At 40.5% G+C, this 20,228-nt stretch overlaps 1 protein-coding gene across 1 annotated transcript in view; it reads left to right on the top strand.

Annotated features, from left to right (window-relative positions):
• Positions 1 to 20,228, top strand: part of phactr3b (phosphatase and actin regulator 3b) — a 90,693-nt gene that overhangs the window by 45,381 nt on the left and 25,084 nt on the right. Inside the window, exons 6-8 of the mRNA XM_079597607.1 lie at positions 4,798 to 4,993; positions 5,916 to 6,106; positions 9,064 to 9,217. Of these exons, the coding sequence (XP_079453733.1) occupies positions 4,798 to 4,993; positions 5,916 to 6,106; positions 9,064 to 9,217 (541 nt within the window). The remainder of the gene's footprint in view (positions 1 to 4,797; positions 4,994 to 5,915; positions 6,107 to 9,063; positions 9,218 to 20,228) is intronic.

The raw sequence follows: 20,228 nt of genomic DNA, 5'->3' as shown, positions 1-20,228 counted from the left end.
CCCACGAGCTGCAAGCGGAGCTGGCCTGTCGCGATGAGGGGAGAGACCTTGATCAGTTCATCCATCTGTCCATCCAAATAGATAATCTGATGCGATCTCGCCGCCCTAACCATCGCCCTGTCTCTACCTCCCGCTACCTTCCCACTTCTCGAACCTCCGATCCAGCTTCAACGGAGACCAGTGAGCCCATGCAGATAAACGCCTCCCGGCTCACCCAGGAGGAGAAGGAGCGACGAAGGTCTCAGAACTTATGTCTGTACTGTGGCGGGGCTGGTCACTTCCGTCTTCACTGTCCTTCACGACCCCCTCTGAGAGATGTGGCACCGGTGAGTCTGACCATTGATTCTCTCAACCCTAACTCCTGTGTATCTGTACCCCTTGAGTTCATCATTAATGGCCAAGTAGTCTCCACGCCTGCCTTAATAGATTCTGGAGCTGCCGGTAACTTCATGTCCCGAGATTATGCCATGCACCACAAGATTGCTCTGATCCCTTGTTCCTCCCTTCTCACAGTCGAAGCAGTCGATGGGCGGCCGCTAGGCTCCGGTCGGGTTTCCCACATCACTCAAGAGATTTGCATGCGGACTGGAGCTCTTCACCGTGAGACCATCCAATTCTATATTCTTCACGCACCACGCACACCTGTCATCCTGGGCCTGCCCTGGCTCCGCAAGCACGACCCACATATCCAGTGGGCAACCGGTCAAATCGTCTGCTGGGGAAAGAACTGCCGTGCTACCTGTCTCACAACTGTCACACCAATCCCAGTCCAAAGCATCATCGAGCCCCAGGAGGAGGCCTTGATGAACCACCTCCCATCCATGTATCACGATCTGTCGGAGGCCTTCAGCAAGACAAAAGCCTCCAGGCTCCCTCCTCACCGTACCAATGACTGTGCTATCGATCTGGTGCCAGGCACCACGCCTCCCAAGGGCCGAGTTTTCCCGCTCTCCCAACCAGAGACCGAGGCCATGCGAAAATACATTGAGGAGGAACTCGTGAAGGGCTTCATTCGTCCCTCAACGTCCCCTGCATCGGCCGGGTTTTTCTTTGTGCAGAAGAAAGACGGCGGCCTCCGACCATGTATTGATTATAGAGCTCTCAACGACTGCACGATCAAATTCCGCTATCCGCTGCCTCTAGTGCCCGCTGCCTTGGAACTCCTTCGCACGGCCAGATTCTACACTAAACTGGATCTGCGGTGCGCTTATAACCTGATCCGCATCCGCGAAGGGGACGAATGGAAAACCGCCTTTTCCACCTGCACTGGGCACTATGAATATCTTGTTATGCCGTTCGGCCTGGCAAATAGTCCAGCCGTCTTCCAGTCTTTTATCAATGATGTGTTCCGAGATATGCTCCACCGAACTGTCATAATCTACATTGACGACATCCTGATTTATTCAGACACTTTAAAGGACCACATCCAGCACGTCCGGGCAGTTCTCCAAAGACTCATCCAGCATCAACTCTACGCTAAGATCGAGAAGTGTGATTTCCACCAGACCACTACAACATTCCTGGGTTATGTCATCAGTCCAGACGGTGTAGCAATGGACGAGAATAAGGTCAAGGCAGTTTTGGACTGGCCGCAACCCACCTCTCTGAAGGCGTTGCAACGCTTCCTTGGATTTGCGAACTTTTACCGCCGCTTCATCAGGGACTTCAGCACGGTGGCAGGGCCTCTTACCTCTCTGGTGCGGAAAAGCACGTCGCGTCTCCCTTGGAATGAGGGCGCCACTCACGCCTTCAACCAACTCAAGCAACGGTTCACCACGGCCCCCATCCTGCACCATCCCAATCCCGAGTTGCCGTTTGTAGTAGAAGTGGACGCTTCTAACACAGGCTTGGGCGCCATCCTGTCCCAACGACAGGGATCTCCCCCCAAGTTATACCCCTGTGCCTACTACTCCAGGAAGCTCAACGCGGCAGAGCGGAACTACGATGTAGGTGATCGTGAGCTACTGGCTATGAAAGCTGCTTTTGAGGAGTGGCGGCACTGGCTGGAGGGAGCTTCACACCCCTTCACTGTACTCACGGATCACAAGAATCTAGAGTACCTCCGCACAGCTAAGAGGCTGAACCCCAGACAAGCCAGATGGTCTCTGCTCTTCACTCGGTTCCAATTCACAGTCACTTTCCGTCCCGGATCCAAGAATACTAAGGCCGATGCTATGTCTCGCCAATACGACGCGGACCTGACCTCCCAGACTCCTGAAACAGTCCTGAACCCCGACCTTGTCCTCGGCCCTATCCAGTGGGATTTGGAAACCGAGCTCAGTCAGGCCAATGCCCAGATAGAAGTTCCTCCAAACTGTCCTCCCAATAAAGTTCATGTCCCCGAAGCACTCCGGAAAAGGGTCATGGAACACGTCCACGCTCTCCCCAGCTCAGGGCACCCAGGAATCACGGCCACCATTCAACTCCTCCAGAACCACTACTGGTGGCCCACGTTAGTCCGCGACGCCAGCAAGTTCATCCAGCAATGCCAGAACTGTAACACTCAGAAAGCGTCCCGACTATTACCCGCCGGTCTACTCCATCCACTTCCTGTCCCGCAACGCCCCTGGTCACATATCGCCATCGACTTTATTACTGATTTACCCTCCTCCGACGGTCACACCACCATCCTCACAGTTGTAGACCGTTTCTCCAAGGCCTGTCGCCTCATTCCGCTCGCCAAACTCCCCACTGCTCTGCAGACGGCTGAACACCTCTGCAACCTCGTGTTCCGGTTTTACGGGCTGCCCGAAGATATCGTGTCCGATAGGGGTCCCCAATTCACCTCTCGAGTCTGGGCAGCCTTTTTCCAGATGCTCCAGATTAACGTGAGCCTTACGTCCGGGTACCATCCCCAGGCCAACGGACAAGTCGAGCGTCTCAACCAAGAGATTATCCGGTTCCTTCGGTCCTACTGCCACCTTCATCAAGAGGATTGGAGTCGGTACTTAATGTGGGCTGAGTATGCCCAGAACTCCATCCGAAAACACTCCACGGGTCTGACCCCATTCCAATGCGTCCTCGGCTTTCAACCACCCCTGTTTCCATGGTCCGGCGAACCCACTAACGTCCCCTCTGTGGATGATTGGTTAAGGCGCAGTGAGGAGACATGGAATCTTGCACACACTCACCTCCAACGAGCCATAAATCGCTGCAAGAGACAGGCCGACCGACACCGCCGACCCAATCCAGAGTACCAACCTGGCCAGAGGGTGTGGCTCTCTACTCGAGACCTCCGCCTCCGGCTCCCCTGCAAGAAACTCAGCCCAAGGTATGTGGGTCCATTTAAAATCCTCCGGCAGATCACCCCAGTATCCTATCGTCTTGCCCTGCCTAACCACCTTCGCATTGCTCCCACTTTCCACGTATCGCTGCTCAAGCCGGCCACAGACCCCACAGAGGAAGGAGAGGAGAGGTCCGCAGAGCCCACTCCCCAACCCATCCTAGTGGAGGGCGAAGAGGCCTATCAAGTTCACCAGCTACTAGACTCCAGGCGCCGGGGCGGCAATCTCCAGTATCTAGTCGACTGGGAAGGGTTCGGCCCAGAGGAACGGTCATGGGTCAATGCCAAAGATATTCTGGACCCCACGCTTACTCAGGAGTTCCATCTAAACCACCCGAACAAGCCTGCTCCTCGACCACGTGGTAGACCCCGTCGACTCCAGCATCCTCGCGCCAGGAGTCGCTCGCAGGGAGGGGGCTCTGTCACGACTACCAGTCCCGCAATCTCCTCCAGTAACCACCAACGGGCGCCCTCGCCCGAATACTGACTGTCTCCCGAACTCCAAATCCCACAATGCCTCACTCATGCACTGATTCAATTCCCACCTGTGAGTAATGATCACACACACAGCTGTTACTCATTCCCAGCCCTATATAAACCACACTAACAGCACACTCTGTGCGAAGTCTTGTTTCACTGTTGTGTACATCTCTGAGCGTTTCTAGTAAGTTTTCCTGCCTCTGTTTATGACCCTTGCTGAACCCTACTCTTCGATTGTCTGCTGCCCGCCCATTGACCTTCTGCCTGATTCCTGGATCTTGTATCGTCTGCTGCCTGCCCCTGACCTCCTGCCTGGTTTCCTTCTCGCCTCGCCTGCCCTGCTACACTGTATTTCGCTGGTATTGGACCCCTGCCTGTTAACTTTGAGCATATATTTAATAAACTGTTGCAAATGGATCTGACTGAGTCTGATGAGTCACAACACATTACATGCAAAGTGAGATATTTCAAGATTTTATTTGTTATAATGTTGATGATTATGACTCACAGATTATGAAAACCCCAAATTCTAAATTAGAATATTGTGAAAAGGTTTTCATAAGCTGTAAGCCATAATCATCACAATTATAACATAAAATCTTGAAATATCTCACTTTGCATGTAATGAGTATATATCATATATTAGTTTCACCTTTTAAGTTGAATTACTGAAATAAATGAACTTTTGCATCATATTCTCATTTTTTTTCGAGTTTCACCTGTACTCCTTGTGGTTGTATTGTAAAACACTTGTGCTGCTATTGAGGTGTGATACGGTAAGGTTAGGGTCAGGTGAGGTTTAAGGGTGAGTTAATGTATAAAGGAAGGGTCAACAGTGTAATTACAAATGTAATTACCGGTACATAAATTAATTACAGCTGTAATTACATGCAGGTATTTTCAAAATATAAGTACAATGTAAAAACGTGCATGTACACATTATGTCCACTGTATCAAATGATTAATTTCAATGTAAGTACTTAGTACTTAAAGCCACTTAATATATAGTGGGACCTGTTTTTCTTGTCCTGTAGACACCCACTCTCATCAGGGCCGGCCGGCTCCAGCCACTCTGCCCAGGAACTTCACCCTCCCCAAAGACGCCCTGCGGGGCCGGATCTCCACCCCCACCGGCTCGCCTCACTCGGGGGTCCTGCACCCCCATCTGCCCCCGAGCTGCATCATCGAGGAACTGCACCGGGCGCTGGCCTCCAAACACCGGCAGGACAGGTTAGCACAGGTCTTCACTAATTCCGACAAATTCTGTCATCATTTTACTAAAATAACCATATAAAATAGTTGATATGAAATGTGTGCTATGTAGTCAAAAGTTTGGGGTTTTAACACACACACACACACACAGCTTTAAGCTTGCGCTCGAACAGATCCGTTTCCTCGCTAGAGAAACGTTCAGTTTTTCCGCTTGCAAATTCCTTCATGTAAATAGCGAATCCGCCATGGCGTGAGCGCAACTGGCTTTTAAAGGGAATGGGAGATGAAACTCTAATTGGTTTATTGCATGACAAAACACACTATTTACTCATTAAGAGAATAGAGACGATCCTTTTAGACCATGCGCCGGGAGCACCGACCATTTTCCCCGGCAGTAATCTAGCAAAAGTGGATTCGGACGCGCCGTAAGTGCTCTTGCGCCGAGAGCTTTAGACCATGTGCTTAGATCCTTAAAAAAGGGCCCTTAGTTTATTGCTCACCAAGGCTGCATGTGTTTGATCAAAAATACAGCAAAAACTGTCATATTGTGAAATACTACAACTGCTTTCTATCTGAATATAGTTTAAAATATAATTTATTCCTGTAATACAAAGCAGAATTTTCAGCATCATTACTACAGTCGTCAGTGTCACATGATCCTTTTTTTGTGAAAACTATGACCCCCCCCACACACACACACCCAAATCATTTATTCAGAACATATTTTTTTTTGTAACAATGTTACGATGTTTCTACTGTAACTTTTGATCTCATTATGTTACGGCTACATTAGTAGATTTGAAAACAGTGTTTTCGTTTCAAAACGCTCTCCGTCCACATTAGCGTTTTCCAAAAGTTTCTCATCCACACTGTAATTCTGAATGGCATTGTTTGTATTGTTTTGCATTGACATTTTTCAACCAGATCTTTTAAATGTCAGTTTCCACAGTAAGGAGATCCGTGGTTCGCCCAAACGGCGCTCGGATGGACGGGTGTCCCGCACCGCCAGCGCTGAGAACGAGCAGAGCGGAGAAGCGGAGAACAAGAAAGAGGCAGAAGAGAACAAGGAGAACATGCGTGTGGATGAATACTACAGCGACCAGGACAGCTGGAACGACTCCGTCATCTCTGGTGTGTTTCTTTCTCCATCACATGTTGATCGTGGACATCAGCGGTAAAAAAGAATTATTATTTTAGAATTTTAGACCAATTTTTTATTTTTTTTGTCATGTTTTTACCATAGTCTGTAAAAAAAGATGGACGACAATTCTCCGCATCCTTACCGTAGAAAAAGTAAGACAAATATCCCAGTAAAGGTCCATCCGTGTTAGATGTAGATCCGGGTCACTAAAGAGCCAAATATGTACCGGCAATAGTGATTTGTGAAACATTCATGCATTTAAAGGTACAATATGTAAGTTTTTGCCGCCAGAGGTCGCATTTTCAAACCAATAACAGAGGCGAAGCTTGATGACACTATAAAGGAGAGAACTATGAGAGATGCCGTTTTCATCATCCAGAGATGTATGGTATAATTCATATATTTCACGAATCATGTTCACAGATGAGGCAATAAATTAGTTTTTGTATTACCTGTACGTTTGATCAGACTATTTTATGTCATCGTAAGGAATTAGCTGCAAGGAGCGTGACATGTAATGCTATATTATCCTGTTGCTGATATGTGACTATTTGTCAAATGATTTGGTGAGTTAATGCTGCGCAGTTTTACGCGTTTAAAACAATCGTGCTAAAAGTACATTTGAACCAGAGTATTTGCAAGTATTAGCTAAACATATTTTTGTGCAACACATACTGTGTTTAATTTCACTGCCATAGGCTTGGTCACCAGACTTGATCGAAAGCGTACAAACAAACAAACAAAGTGCAATATAACTGTAGGTGTACAATAAATCATATATATTTGCTTACCTGTCTCTTAAAACATATGCAAGAGCAGAGTCTCTGTCAAGTCCAAGTTTGTCGCGAAGCTCTCTCCATCTCGAAAACGAGATTTTTTTTTTCTGTACTCACCAATCAATAATCGTGGACCATGATGACTGAACGTGTGCTAGATATTGTATCATAGATAAGTACACATAACTTCCTCATGGGCTACGTATAGCGGCCCATTGAAACGGCCACTAATGAGGTATCTATGTACAGTATATATATCTATGGTTTCTACAAGTGGAATATTGCGGATATTACGTCATTGATAGGCGACAATGACAAGGGACGAGCCAATATTTAAAACTGGAATTTCTCTGGATTTACAAATACAATATGTAAGAATTTTGTATCAAAATATCCCAAAAACACTTGCACAGTGTTATATATTTCTTTCTTTTGTGCACTTACTTTATCCTAAATGTTTCCAAGAATTTGTAAATTGAGAGAAATTCACAATTTTAAAAAGTCCCCTTCCCTGTTCACTTTTCGCCTGTCAATGACGTAATATCAGCGTTATCCTTGGTTTCCGCATGTACTGCCATAGTAACCATGGCGACAGACGTGGGCAACTGCGCTACGTCTAGCGGCACGCTTACGCTGTTGTTGTTTCGTTAAAACATTATGGATCACGGCAAACATACTTTGGGCCCTATCTTGCACCCAGCGTAAATGACTTTGTACTGGACGCATGTATCATTCCTACTTTGCACCCGACGCACAGCGGACTCTTCCCTCCACCTGCATGACAGTAAATTAGGGAATGAACTTGGGCTCGGTTCAGAGAAAAGAGGAGTGTGTTCCGGCGCAAACGTTCCCTGGTGATATTTTGCAGATTCATAAAACAATTCCACCACTGACCAGGAGAAACCCAGTCTAAAGACAGTGGCGGTTTATTCAGATGCTATTTTAAGTGTACGCATGCTTGGACATAATGTAGCGTGTGCACAACGCACACACACTTTGCTTCTCTCATCTACACAGAAACAGCGCTGCGTTACCTCACAATTTTAATTTGTTACATAAACTGAGCAGTTTGAGTAGATTCAGCTGCTAATTCAGCACTTGCGTGTAGTTCGGTAGAATGAAATGTCCTCACTCCTTTATATCCGCGGGACTCGCGTGTGGTCTGTCTCTTGTTAGCAATCGCACCCTGCTTCGTACCACAGTCATGTTAAAAACCATGAATGTATTCACTCATCCATAAACATTATCACCTATAAACATAATTAGATCCATCAGCATGACGACAAGTTCCGTGATTCGGCTTATCACTGCGTCATCAACCTACGCATGTGTTATTGTAAGAGGTTAGCGACCCCGAGTAGCGGAAAAAATTACATATTGTAGTTTTAAGGGTTAAACAAGCAAGCACTGCTCACATTTTCTCCAGAAAAATTTGTCAGCAACATCTGGTGTCCTACTTCTAATGCATCTGCTGTCAGAGAGAAACACACACTGCAAACACACACGCAACACTGGGATTGAAACAGGGCATGAACAAGTCACAGCATTTGCATGAGCCAGAGCCAGATGTTTGGAAATGACAAAATGACATTTTAAGATTGAAATAAAGACTTGCTAAAGCTAATTTTATGGGCAATTATTTATAAAATAACATTTACAGATTGACTGGAAATGACACACAAACATGTTCTGTTCACAAGTGAGAGATACCCAGATTTATCTCTGTTTTCCTCACACATCACATACATCAGATTTCCATCTCCAGCTCTTCTCTGACACTGCCTGAGGAACAAATACTTTTGAAAAAAGTTTATTTGGAGAAAAATTATTGGTTGTTGTGTTAATGCCACTATATTCTAAATAATTTTTACACCAATATACATTAGTTTTATTTAATGAATATTGAAATTATGTTATATGTTATATGTTATAAGTTATATGTTATAAATGATAAGTTATATGTTATGTTATGTTATGTTATGTTATGTTATGTTATGTTATGTTATATGTTATGTCGGGGGAATGAATGTGCCTATAATTGACCCTTGTTTGTGCAGATTTCTGATCTTAGTCCATTTCACCATCATTAATGATCGTGTGTGTGTGTGTGTGTGTGTGTGTGTGTGTGTGTGTGTGTGTGTGTGTGTGTGTGTGTGTGTGTGTGTGTGCAGGCACACTTCCTCGACGGATAAGGAAAGAGCTTCTGGCGGTGAAGCTGCGTAACCGGCCCAGTAAGCAGGAGCTGGAGGACAGGAACATCTTCCCCGTGCGCAGCGATCAGGAACGTCAGGAGATACGCCAGCAGATCGAGATGAAGCTCGCCAAGTGAGTCTGGAGAGAAGTTTCACACACACACACACACACACACACACACACACACACACACACACACACACACACACACACACACACACACACACACACACACACACACACACACACACACACACACACACACACACACACACACACACACACACACACACACACACACACACACATGTTTTATATGCACTACTGTACAAATGTTTGGGGTCAGTACGAGTTTTTAATATTCTTAGATTCATCAAAGACGCATTCATTTGATTAAAAAGTGTCAGTTATGTTACAAAAGATTTGCCGGTTACACTTTATAATAACTGCATGGTATAAGTCATTAGTAAATAGTTAATACATAATTTATAAAGCATTAATAGACATTAATGAACAGTTTAAAATACAGCTATAAATGCTTTATACTTGGTTTATAAGCATATCTATAATGAGTTTAATAATTGTATTTTCATACTTTATTAATGATCGATTTATCGTTTCTAAATTATGTATTACATTATGTGTAAGTGTAAGTAAATTATTAATAAACTATTTAAATGTACATTTATACATCTTATTATTTAGATATATTACTCAGTGTGTTAATAAATGCTTTATTAACACGTATTCCAACTGTAATTCATGAGTAATTCAGGTAGTTATAAAAAAATGTAATAGTGGTTAGTTAACTATTTTTGTGAGTTCATCTAAATTAAGGACTATTAATGCCTGGTAAAGCATTTACAAAGGAGATTTAAAGGCTCTTCTAAACAGAAAAAGTAAACAAACACAACAGAGTTAATAAAAAATAGTTAAAAAAGTTAAATAATATAAAGCATGTATTAACACACTGAGTAATATGTCTAAATGATAAGATGTATGTACATTTAAATAGTTTATTAATAATTTACTTACATTTATGCGTATAAATCAAGAATAAAGCATTTTGTATTTATAAACTGTTTATAAATGTATATTAATGCTTTATAAATGATGAACTAACTATTTACTAATGCTTAACTAATGATTCATAGCATGCAGTTATTATAAAGTGTATAAATAAATGCTGAAAAACCACATGAAGCATCATGAAGACTGGAGTAATGATGCTGAAAATTCAGCTTTGATCACAGGAATAATTTACAATATACAATATATGCACATAGAAAACAGCGGTTTCAAATTGTAATAATATTTCACAATTTTACAGTATTGTTGATCAAATAAATGCAGTCTTGGTGAGCAGAAGAGACTTACATTTAAAGAATCTTACCGACCCCAAACTTTTGAATGTCAGCGTACTAATTTCTATAATAAAGTCTATAGTTTAATCAGTGGCTCTGAACCGAGGCTTTGCATTGAGTGCGAGCACAGGCTGAAGATGTCCGAATCACTCATGCAATGAACACAAACCAAGAAAACAAACTTGTCAGTACGTCTTGAGCTTTGGCATGTGCATGTCATATTAACTTCATCTCCAATGGCTTTGAATTCACGAACTCTGATTCAACTCTGATTAAGCTCTTAAAGTAATACTTTGCCTCAAAAAGGAGAATTTGGTCATTATTACCCAACCGTCTGGACTTGGAGAACAGAAGTGGACATTTATTGTTATGTCGAGGTAAAAATGAGTGATTTGTGTCTGTTTAGGTGTTATGAGTATCTGTGATGCTGGCTTAGTGTTCAGTCTTCAGCTTAATGTCATCCAGGCCGTGTGTGTGTGTGTGTGTGTGTGTGTACAGCACATATTAACCACTAGGGGGAGTTATGACCTTTTTACAGTTTCTGTGAAACCCAGGCAAACAACCTTGTTGTTCTGCTGGATTAATATGGGCATGGAAAAACCCGGATTCTCTAGTCATTGTTGTGTTTATTTGGGGTTTGTGTGATTTTGGGGTGTGCTTTGGATCGCATAAATGTCCGACCACGGCCAGGATCAGTCAGCTGTTGATTTAACATATTTATGATACCATTCAAAGTTGTCTTGGGGCCTTTGCAGGAAACATCTGTCAATGACAAATGCCTATAGTGTTGTTTTCAACCTCATTTTTGTTAGTTTTGGTCTCATTCGACACAACCCAGTTCCACTGAAAGTGACTTTGGCAAACTGTAGTTTGTTATTTGATGACAGAAAGGCTTTTTTAAACCCTCACACAGAAGTGGTGATTATATAGGTGGCGTCTAATGATAGTGTTGCAGATTTTCTGAAGTAGCGTCTGCAGTTCTCCAACTACTGCTTTTTTAAACTGATATTTTGGTAGTGTGAAAAATGATCTATTACAAATTTGTTCAAATAAATCAAAATCAGACAGTGGGGTAGATCTTACACAAGGTAAAAGTTTCGATATTTTAGGGTGGAGAAGGAGCCAGACAAACCGTTTTTTCCTCTGTCTCTACAGAAAGCTTTAGGCTGTAGCTTTATAGCCAGATGTCCTGTTTTTTCCTGGGAACTACAGGACTACCCCACGCAAAACAGGACATCTGCTCACTGTAAGTGGTTTGAAAGCCATTTCATGGAGAGGACAAACAATCAATGGCACAAATTGAAAGCCGGCTCATTCTTACAGAAGCATTTCATGTTTGTTTTGCAGGGGAATTTTTCTCTTAGTATTCTCACTTTGAATTTTGCTTCCAGTTTTCTTGTCACAAAGGTGGATTCCTGTGTTTTTTCTTTCTTTATTTATAGTGGTTGCATAATTCAAGCATCCTCATGAGACGGACTTGTTTGTCATTTATGTTTCTTGCTGAAGTTACTTAAGTCATTAACTGGTTATGCCTCCTCAGCGACTGGGTAATAAACAGCAGTTTCTGCCAGTGTGCGCTCGCCCCAATGTATTCCTCCTCAGCTGTGATTATCAGTGAACTAATAAAATATTAATGGAGAACATTGTGTGTAATCCCAGTGGTTGTAAATAACTGGGGAGTTGCTGGGGTAAGAGAGAATGGAAGAGCTTTTACTAAGCAACATGCTTGCTTTGCTCTGTTGTGTAAAGCGGGGCTTTACGGTCTGGTCCGATTAACCCAACAAACATCTCCCGAGCTTCACCGTTCAGTTAGTACACAGTATAAACTAGATTTGAATGTGGTAATTGATATTTTATTTAAAATGGGATTTTGTCGAAAACAATACTATATTGTGTTTTTTTGGGATGGTATCTATCTTTCCAGAAACTGCATCTGAATTGGTATTTAGATGTACCGGTATTTCCACAGACTGATTAATGCAGCTCAGAGGTGGCTTGAATACATAGATAGACACATAAATAATGCTATAAGATTTTGTTTTTGTTACTGTCATGTGACCTACAGCATCAGTTGCATCACTCCCGTGGCCTCATGGGATAGTAAGTGTCCAACGTAATCTCGCCGGAAGTAGTAGATCAGCCGGGTACTTTTCACTCACTGTTTTATGAACACTATGAATTTGGACACACTACTTGGCTCACATACTGTTTTTCGCCTAATATGCGGTATGGAAATGGGCCTATTGGGACACAGGACTGTCTTAATGAGTGAGTCATTCATTCAAACAATTCGTTCTAACGGCTGGTTCATTCATTCATTGAATCATTCATTAAATTGTTCAGACTCTAATGCTGAATGACAAAATAACCTTGTAAGTGCATAGTGTATAAGTTCATAGTGTATAAGTGCATAGTGTATAAGTGCATAGTGTATAAGTTCATAGTGTATAAGTTCATAGTGTATAAGTGCATAGTGTATAAGTGCATAGTGTATGTTACGAACTGCTCCGAGACGAGGTTTTAGATCCAAACGCAGCTTTATTGTATGGGGCAATCCAGAGGCGTAATCCAATGTACAGGCAAGGATCATACACAGACAGGTAGTCAAACAAACAAACAAACAAACAAACAAACAAAACAGGCAGGGACCAGAGGCAAGAGAGTAATCCAAAAACCAAATGACAAGAAACCAGGGAAACGCTCGGAATTGCAGTGAAACACTAGACAAGACTTCGCGGTGAGTGAATGAAATGACATGGTATAAATAGACAGACTAACAGGATGATGAGACAGGTGAATGCAATCAGTGAATGAGGTACAGGTGAATGTGATCAATGATAAGTGATGATGAGTCCGGGGAGTGAGTATGGGAAATGTAGTTTGTGAGTGATAGTCTTATGTGGAGTGCCCTCTGGTGGCTCTCAAGGGCACTCCAGCTGGTGACCGTTACAGTGTATAAGTGCATAGTGTATAAGTTCATAGTGTATAAGTGCATAGTGTATAAGTTCATAGTGTATAAGTGCATAGTGTATAAGTTCATAGTGTATAAGTGCATAGTGTATAAGTTCATAGTGTATAAGTTCATAGTGTATAAGTGCATAGTGTATAAGTGCATAGTGTATAAGTTCATAGTGTATAAGTGCAAATTGTATAAGTTCATAGTGTATAAGTGCAAAGTGTATAAGTGCATAGTGTATAAGTGCATAGTGTATAAGTGCATAGTGTATAAGTGCATAGTGTATAAGTGCATAGTGTATAAGTGCATAGTGTATAAGTGCATAGTGTATAAGTGCATAGTGTATAAGTGCATAGTGTATAAGTGCATAGTGTATAAGTTCATAGTGTATAAGTGCAAAGTGTATAAGTGCATAGTGTATAAGTGCATAGTGTATAAGTTCATAGTGTATAAGTGCAAAGTGTATAAGTTCATAGTGTATAAGTGCATAGTGTATAAGTGCATAGTGTATAAGTGCATAGTGTATAAGTGCATAGTGTATAAGTTCATAGTGTATAAGTGCATAGTGTATAAGTGCATAGTGTATAAGTGCATAGTGTATAAGTGCATAGTGTATAAGTGCATAGTGTATAAGTGCATAGTGTATAAGTGCATAGTGTATAAGTTCATAGTGTATAAGTGCATAGTGTATAAGTGCATAGTGTATAAGTGCATAGTGTATAAGTGCATAGTGTATAAGTGCATAGTGTATAAGTTCATAGTGTATAAGTGCATAGTGTATAAGTGCATAGTGTATAAGTTCATAGTGTATAAGTTCATAGTGTATAAGTGCATAGTGTATAAGTGCAAAGTGTATAAGTGCATAGTGTATAAGTGCAAAGTGTATAAGTGCATAGTGTATAAGTGCATAGTGTATAAGTGCATAGTGTATAAGTGCATAGTGTATAAGTGCAAAGTGTATAAGTTCATAGTGTATAAGTGCATAGTGTATAAGTTCATAGTGTATAAGTGCATAGTGTATAAGTGCAAAGTGTATAAGTGCATAGTGTATAAGTGCATAGTGTATAAGTGCATAGTGTATAAGTGCATAGTGTATAAGTTCATAGTGTATAAGTGCAAAGTGTATAAGTGCATAGTGTATAAGTGCATAGTGTATAAGTGCAAAGTGTATAAGTTCATAGTGTATAAGTTCATAGTGTATAAGTGCAAAGTGTATAAGTTCATAGTGTATAAGTGCATAGTGTAGTGTATAAGTTCATAGTGTATAAGTTCATAGTGTATAAGTGCAAAGTGTATAAGTTCATAGTGTATAAGTGCAAAGTGTATAAGTTCATAGTGTATAAGTGCATAGTGTATAAGTGCATAGTGTATTAGTGCATAGTGTATAAGTGCAAAGTGTATAAGTGCATAGTGTATAAGTGCATAGTGTATAAGTGCATAGTGTATAAGTTCATAGTGTATAAGTGCATAGTGTATAAGTGCATAGTGTATAAGTGCATAGTGTATAAGTGCATAGTGTATAAGTTAATAGTGTATAAGTGCAAAGTGTATAAGTGCATAGTGTATAAGTGCATAGTGTATAAGTGCAAAGTGTATAAGTTCATAGTGTATAAGTTCATAGTGTATAAGTGCAAAGTGTATAAGTTCATAGTGTATAAGTGCATAGTGTAGTGTATAAGTTCATAGTGTATAAGTTCATAGTGTATAAGTGCAAAGTGTATAAGTTCATAGTGTATAAGTGCAAAGTGTATAAGTTCATAGTGTATAAGTGCATAGTGTATAAGTGCATAGTGTATTAGTGCATAGTGTATAAGTGCAAAGTGTATAAGTGCATAGTGTATAAGTGCATAGTGTATAAGTGCATAGTGTATAAGTGCATAGTGTATAAGTGCATAGTGTATAAGTGCATAGTGTATAAGTTAATAGTGTATAAGTGCAAAGTGTATAAGTGCATAGTGTATAAGTGCATAGTGTATAAGTGCATAGTGTATAAGTGCAAAGTGTATAAGTGCATAGTGTATAAGTGTATAGTGTATAAGTGCATAGTGTATAAGTGCAAAGTGTATAAGTGCATAGTGTATAAGTGCAAAGTGTATAAGTGCATAGTGTATAAGTGCATAGTGTATTAGTGCATAGTGTATAAGTGCAAAGTGTATAAGTGCATAGTGTATAAGTGCATAGTGTATAAGTTCATAGTGTATAAGTGCATAGTGTATAAGTGCATAGTGTATAAGTGCATAGTGTATAAGTGCATAGTGTATAAGTTAATAGTGTATAAGTGCAAAGTGTATAAGTGCATAGTGTATAAGTGCATAGTGTATAAGTGCATAGTGTATAAGTGCAAAGTGTATAAGTGCATAGTGTATAAGTGTATAGTGTATAAGTGCATAGTGTATAAGTGCAAAGTGTATAAGTGCATAGTGTATAAGTGCAAAGTGTATAAGTGCATAGTGTATAAGTGCATAGTGTATAAGTGCATAGTGTATAAGTGCATAGTGTATTAGTGCATAGTGTATAAGTGCAAAGTGTATAAGTGCATAGTGTATAAGTGCATAGTGTATAAGTTCATAGTGTATAAGTGCATAGTGTATAAGTGCATAGTGTATAAGTGCATAGTGTATAAGTGCATAGTGTATAAGTGCAAAGTGTATAAGTGCATAGTGTATAAGTGCATAGTGTATAAGTGCATAGTGTATAAGTGCAAAGTGTATAAGTGCATAGTGTATAAGTGTATAGTGTATAAGTGCATAGTGTATAAGTGCAAAGTGTATAAGTGCATAGTGTATAAGTGCAAAGTGTATAAGTGCATAGTGTATAAGTGCATAGTGTATAAGTGCATAGTGTATGTGCAAAGTGTATAAGTGCATAGTGTATAAGTGCATAGTGTATAAGTGCATAGTGTATAAGTTCATAGTGTATAAGTGCATAGTGTATAAGTGCATAGTGTATAAGTGCATAGTGTATAAGTTAATAGTGTATAAGTGCAAAGTGTATAAGTTCATAGTGTATAAGTGCATAGTGTATAAGTGCATAGTGTATAAGTTCATAGTGTATAAGTGCAAATTGTATAAGTGCATAGTGTATAAGTGCAAAGTGTATAAGTGCATAGTGTATAAGTGCAAAGTGTATAAGTGCCTAGTGTATAAGTGCATAGTGTATAAGTGCATAGTGTATAAGTGCAAAGTGTATAAGTTCATAGTGTATAAGTGCATAGTGTATAAGTACATAGTGTATAAGTGCAAAGTGTATAAGTGCATAGTGTATAAGTGCAAAGTGTATAAGTGCATAGTGTATAAGTGCAAAGTGTATAAGTGCATAGTGTATAAGTGCATAGTGTATAAGTGCATAGTGTATAAGTGCATAGTGTATAAGTGCATAGTGTATAAGTGCAAAGTGTATAAGTTCATAGTGTATAAGTTCATAGTGTATAAGTGCATAGTGTATAAGTGCATAGTGTATAAGTGCATAGTGTATAAGTGCAAAGTGTATAAGTTCATAGTGTATAAGTGCATAGTGTATAAGTTCATAGTGTATAAGTTCATAGTGTATAAGTGCATAGTGTATAAGTTCATAGTGTATAAGTGCATAGTGTATAAGTGCATAGTGTATAAGTTCAAAGTGTATAAGTGCATAGTGTATAAGTGCATAGTGTATAAGTGCAAAGTGTATAAGTGCATAGTGTATAAGTGCAAAGTGTATAAGTGCATAGTGTATAAGTGCATAGTGTATAAGTGCATAGTGTATAAGTGCATAGTGTATAAGTGCATAGTGTATAAGTGCATAGTGTATAAGTGTCACATGTCTGTCCTGTCTGGTGGTGCACATTGGTGTTTTGTTATTTTGGGGCCATGTGCTCTTGTCATTGTCTGGTCCCTCCCCCTTGTTATCTGATTATTGGTTTATTTGTCCCACCTGTCCTGCTCGTTACCCTCCTTGTTTGCCTCCCTATTTAGTCTACCTGTGTTTGCTGTCCTGTGCTGGTTCGTTGTACGTTACGTTGTTCGTGTGTATGTTCCCATTTGTTTGCCGCGCGTTGGTGTTTGTACCCCACCTGTCTGTCATCATAATAAATCACTCTGCACTTGAATCCACGTCTCTCGTCTCCCACCGTGACAATAAGTGCATAGTGTATAAGTGCATAGTGTATAAGTGCATAGTGTATAAGTGCATAGTGTATAAGTGCATAGTGTATAAGTGCATAGTGTATAAGTGCATACATAGTGGGCATTTAGGACACAACTATTGTTCATTGAACTGAAGACACACCTCATAGATGAAACAATAGCTTTGTATATCTTAAATTGCATTGCATCCTAACAGCCACGTCACGCAGGGAAAGCATGTGCGTTCTCAAGCTGTGGTGTTGTTTGGATTTTGCCTAGCAAGTGACATACGCTATAATGTCAGCTCGCACATCATTAAAACAATTATTATGATATCATCTTACACAATCCATATAGCACAGCACTACTCACACCATTGGTTGAGCTGTCAGTGATATTTTAATAATGTCCAATAAACGCTCCTAAATCAAACTCCTGATGACTCGATGTCATTGAGCTGCCGATGTCTTCTGTGGTCTTCAGCAGAAACACACACGTGCAGTGATGATGAGATAAGTGTGTGTGTTCACAGCGTCCTCTGATGTTCTCTCTCGTGCTCGTGCTATGTCTCCGCGTGAGGGTTTCGGCCTCGTGTCGCATCATGTCACAATCATTTTCCACGTAAACACACCCACAATACTTCACACCTGTGTGACAAATTTGTCAGTAATAAGAAGGATGTTTATTAAAAGTCACCAGATAGATCATTACGAATATGCGCTGATATGTATTTATAAGTATACAGCTGTGTACGCTATGTAGCATTATATTTGATATATAACTCAACATTTTCTATTGACTGGTCACATCTAAATGTTTTAATTAGTTTGACACCCTATTTCTCATTGAGCCAACGTTAAGAGACTATTGCAACAATTAATTAAATTAATTTTACAGAATTTCACTTGGGCCAATTGAAAAATGTAGATGTGACCAGTCACTAGAAAATGTTGAGTTGGAGAGGTTAGAATTGTTTTACAGTGTATGTATATACAGTATACATCCTTTATTTTCCTCCCTTCTGTTAATATTGTTTTAACTTGCTTTGTTAATCTTGTAAATCGAAATAATTACAAATAAAAGTGTATATATATATATTTAAAAAAAGTTACCAGATAATAGTAATAAGTTAACAGCACAGCTCTCTTCAACCAGACTCATGATTTGAGCATTATGAGATAAACACTGAAGTTTCATATGTCCGATGTTATACAGCTCTTAAAGGGACAGTTCATCACTCACTCACCCTCATGACATCCCCGATGTGTTTATCTCAAGAAAGAAAGTCATATACACCATGAGGGTGATCTCATTTTTGGGTGAACCATCTCTTTAAGTGACATTAGTGAGTTTCAGTGTAATCTCTTCAGTGGTCCAGTGATGGGAAGTCTGATTCTTTTCCCAGAACCAGTTCTTTCGGACAGTTCGTTTCAATAGCCTGGTAAAAAAAATTATTCACCAGTTTGGTTTGTTTACGTAATCACACAATGATGTCACATATACAACATTTTATTATTAAAGCACCCAATAATGATATGAAATGTGGATGTTTTACATGTCTATGTGTCAATTTCATGAAATTGAGATTTGTACATCACATGAAAGCTGAATAAATAAGCTTTCCATTGATGTGTGGTTTGTTAGGATAGGACAATATTTGGTCGAGATACAACTATTGAAAATCTGGAATCTGAGGGAGTAAAAAAATGTAAACATTGAGAAAATCTCCTTTAAAGTTGTGCATTTATGTTCACGTTTGTGCTGCATTCACTCACAAAAATACATGTTCTATATATTTACGGTAGGACATTTACTGAATATCTTCTTGGTTCATGATCTTTACTTTACTATGATTTTTGGCATAAAAGAAAAATGGATAATTTTGACCCATACAATGTATAGTTGGCTATTGCCACAGATATACCCGTGCGGCTCCAGACTGGTTTAGTGATCCAGGGTCACATTAGTGAATAAACTAGTCTTGATCAACATAATCAAACTCTTTACATCAACCCTGAGAAACAAAAAAAAAAAACGTTATATCCCCCCCTCATTGGTTCTTCATGGACACGGTGGAGTCTGACCTTTGACCTCAGGTCAGTGAACTGGTGACTCGAGAACCGTTATGAACATGGGCCGACTCTCGACTCGAGAGAGAACTGCTGTTGACTCCAGAACTCCTGCCACTGTTATATTTCCAATATTATTTGTTACACTTTATGCTTTTCAGCAAAACACCTCAGAAACATAAATTATGAAAGCCTCGTACACAGTTCTCAGCATGTCAGATATTCCCGAAAGACTGTTCTCAGTTCAGTGTACCGTTGTTGGATTAACTGGAGCGTTGAGTGAGTCGGCATCATAGGATCATGACCGGTCTGGAAGTGAGTTTGATTGAGTATCTGCTGACTGGAGCCATGAAAGGTTTCAGACGACTCAGTCCGATTTAGTGAAGAACCGGTTCATTCATGAACTGGACATCACTAACGCTTTCACAGAAGTCACTTTCAAACCAAGCAGATTTCTGTTGAATTCACACGAGCAACTTAAACATGGGAACTTTCTCATCCTTATGCAGAACTCCCAATCAAACAGAGAGAGAGTAAATGCGACCACACCTCGAGGAACAATTTGACATGAGATGTTCTGGGAAACTCAATGGTCGTTTGTGATCTTTGGTCCGTTGTTGGAATCTGGACGTTCAGAACGGGTTGTCTTGA

This window comes from Phoxinus phoxinus, assembly GCF_949152265.1.
Source record: "Phoxinus phoxinus genome assembly, chromosome: 22".
Taxonomy (NCBI): domain Eukaryota; kingdom Metazoa; phylum Chordata; class Actinopteri; order Cypriniformes; family Leuciscidae; genus Phoxinus; species Phoxinus phoxinus.
This window is presented reverse-complemented; position numbering and strand designations above follow the sequence as displayed.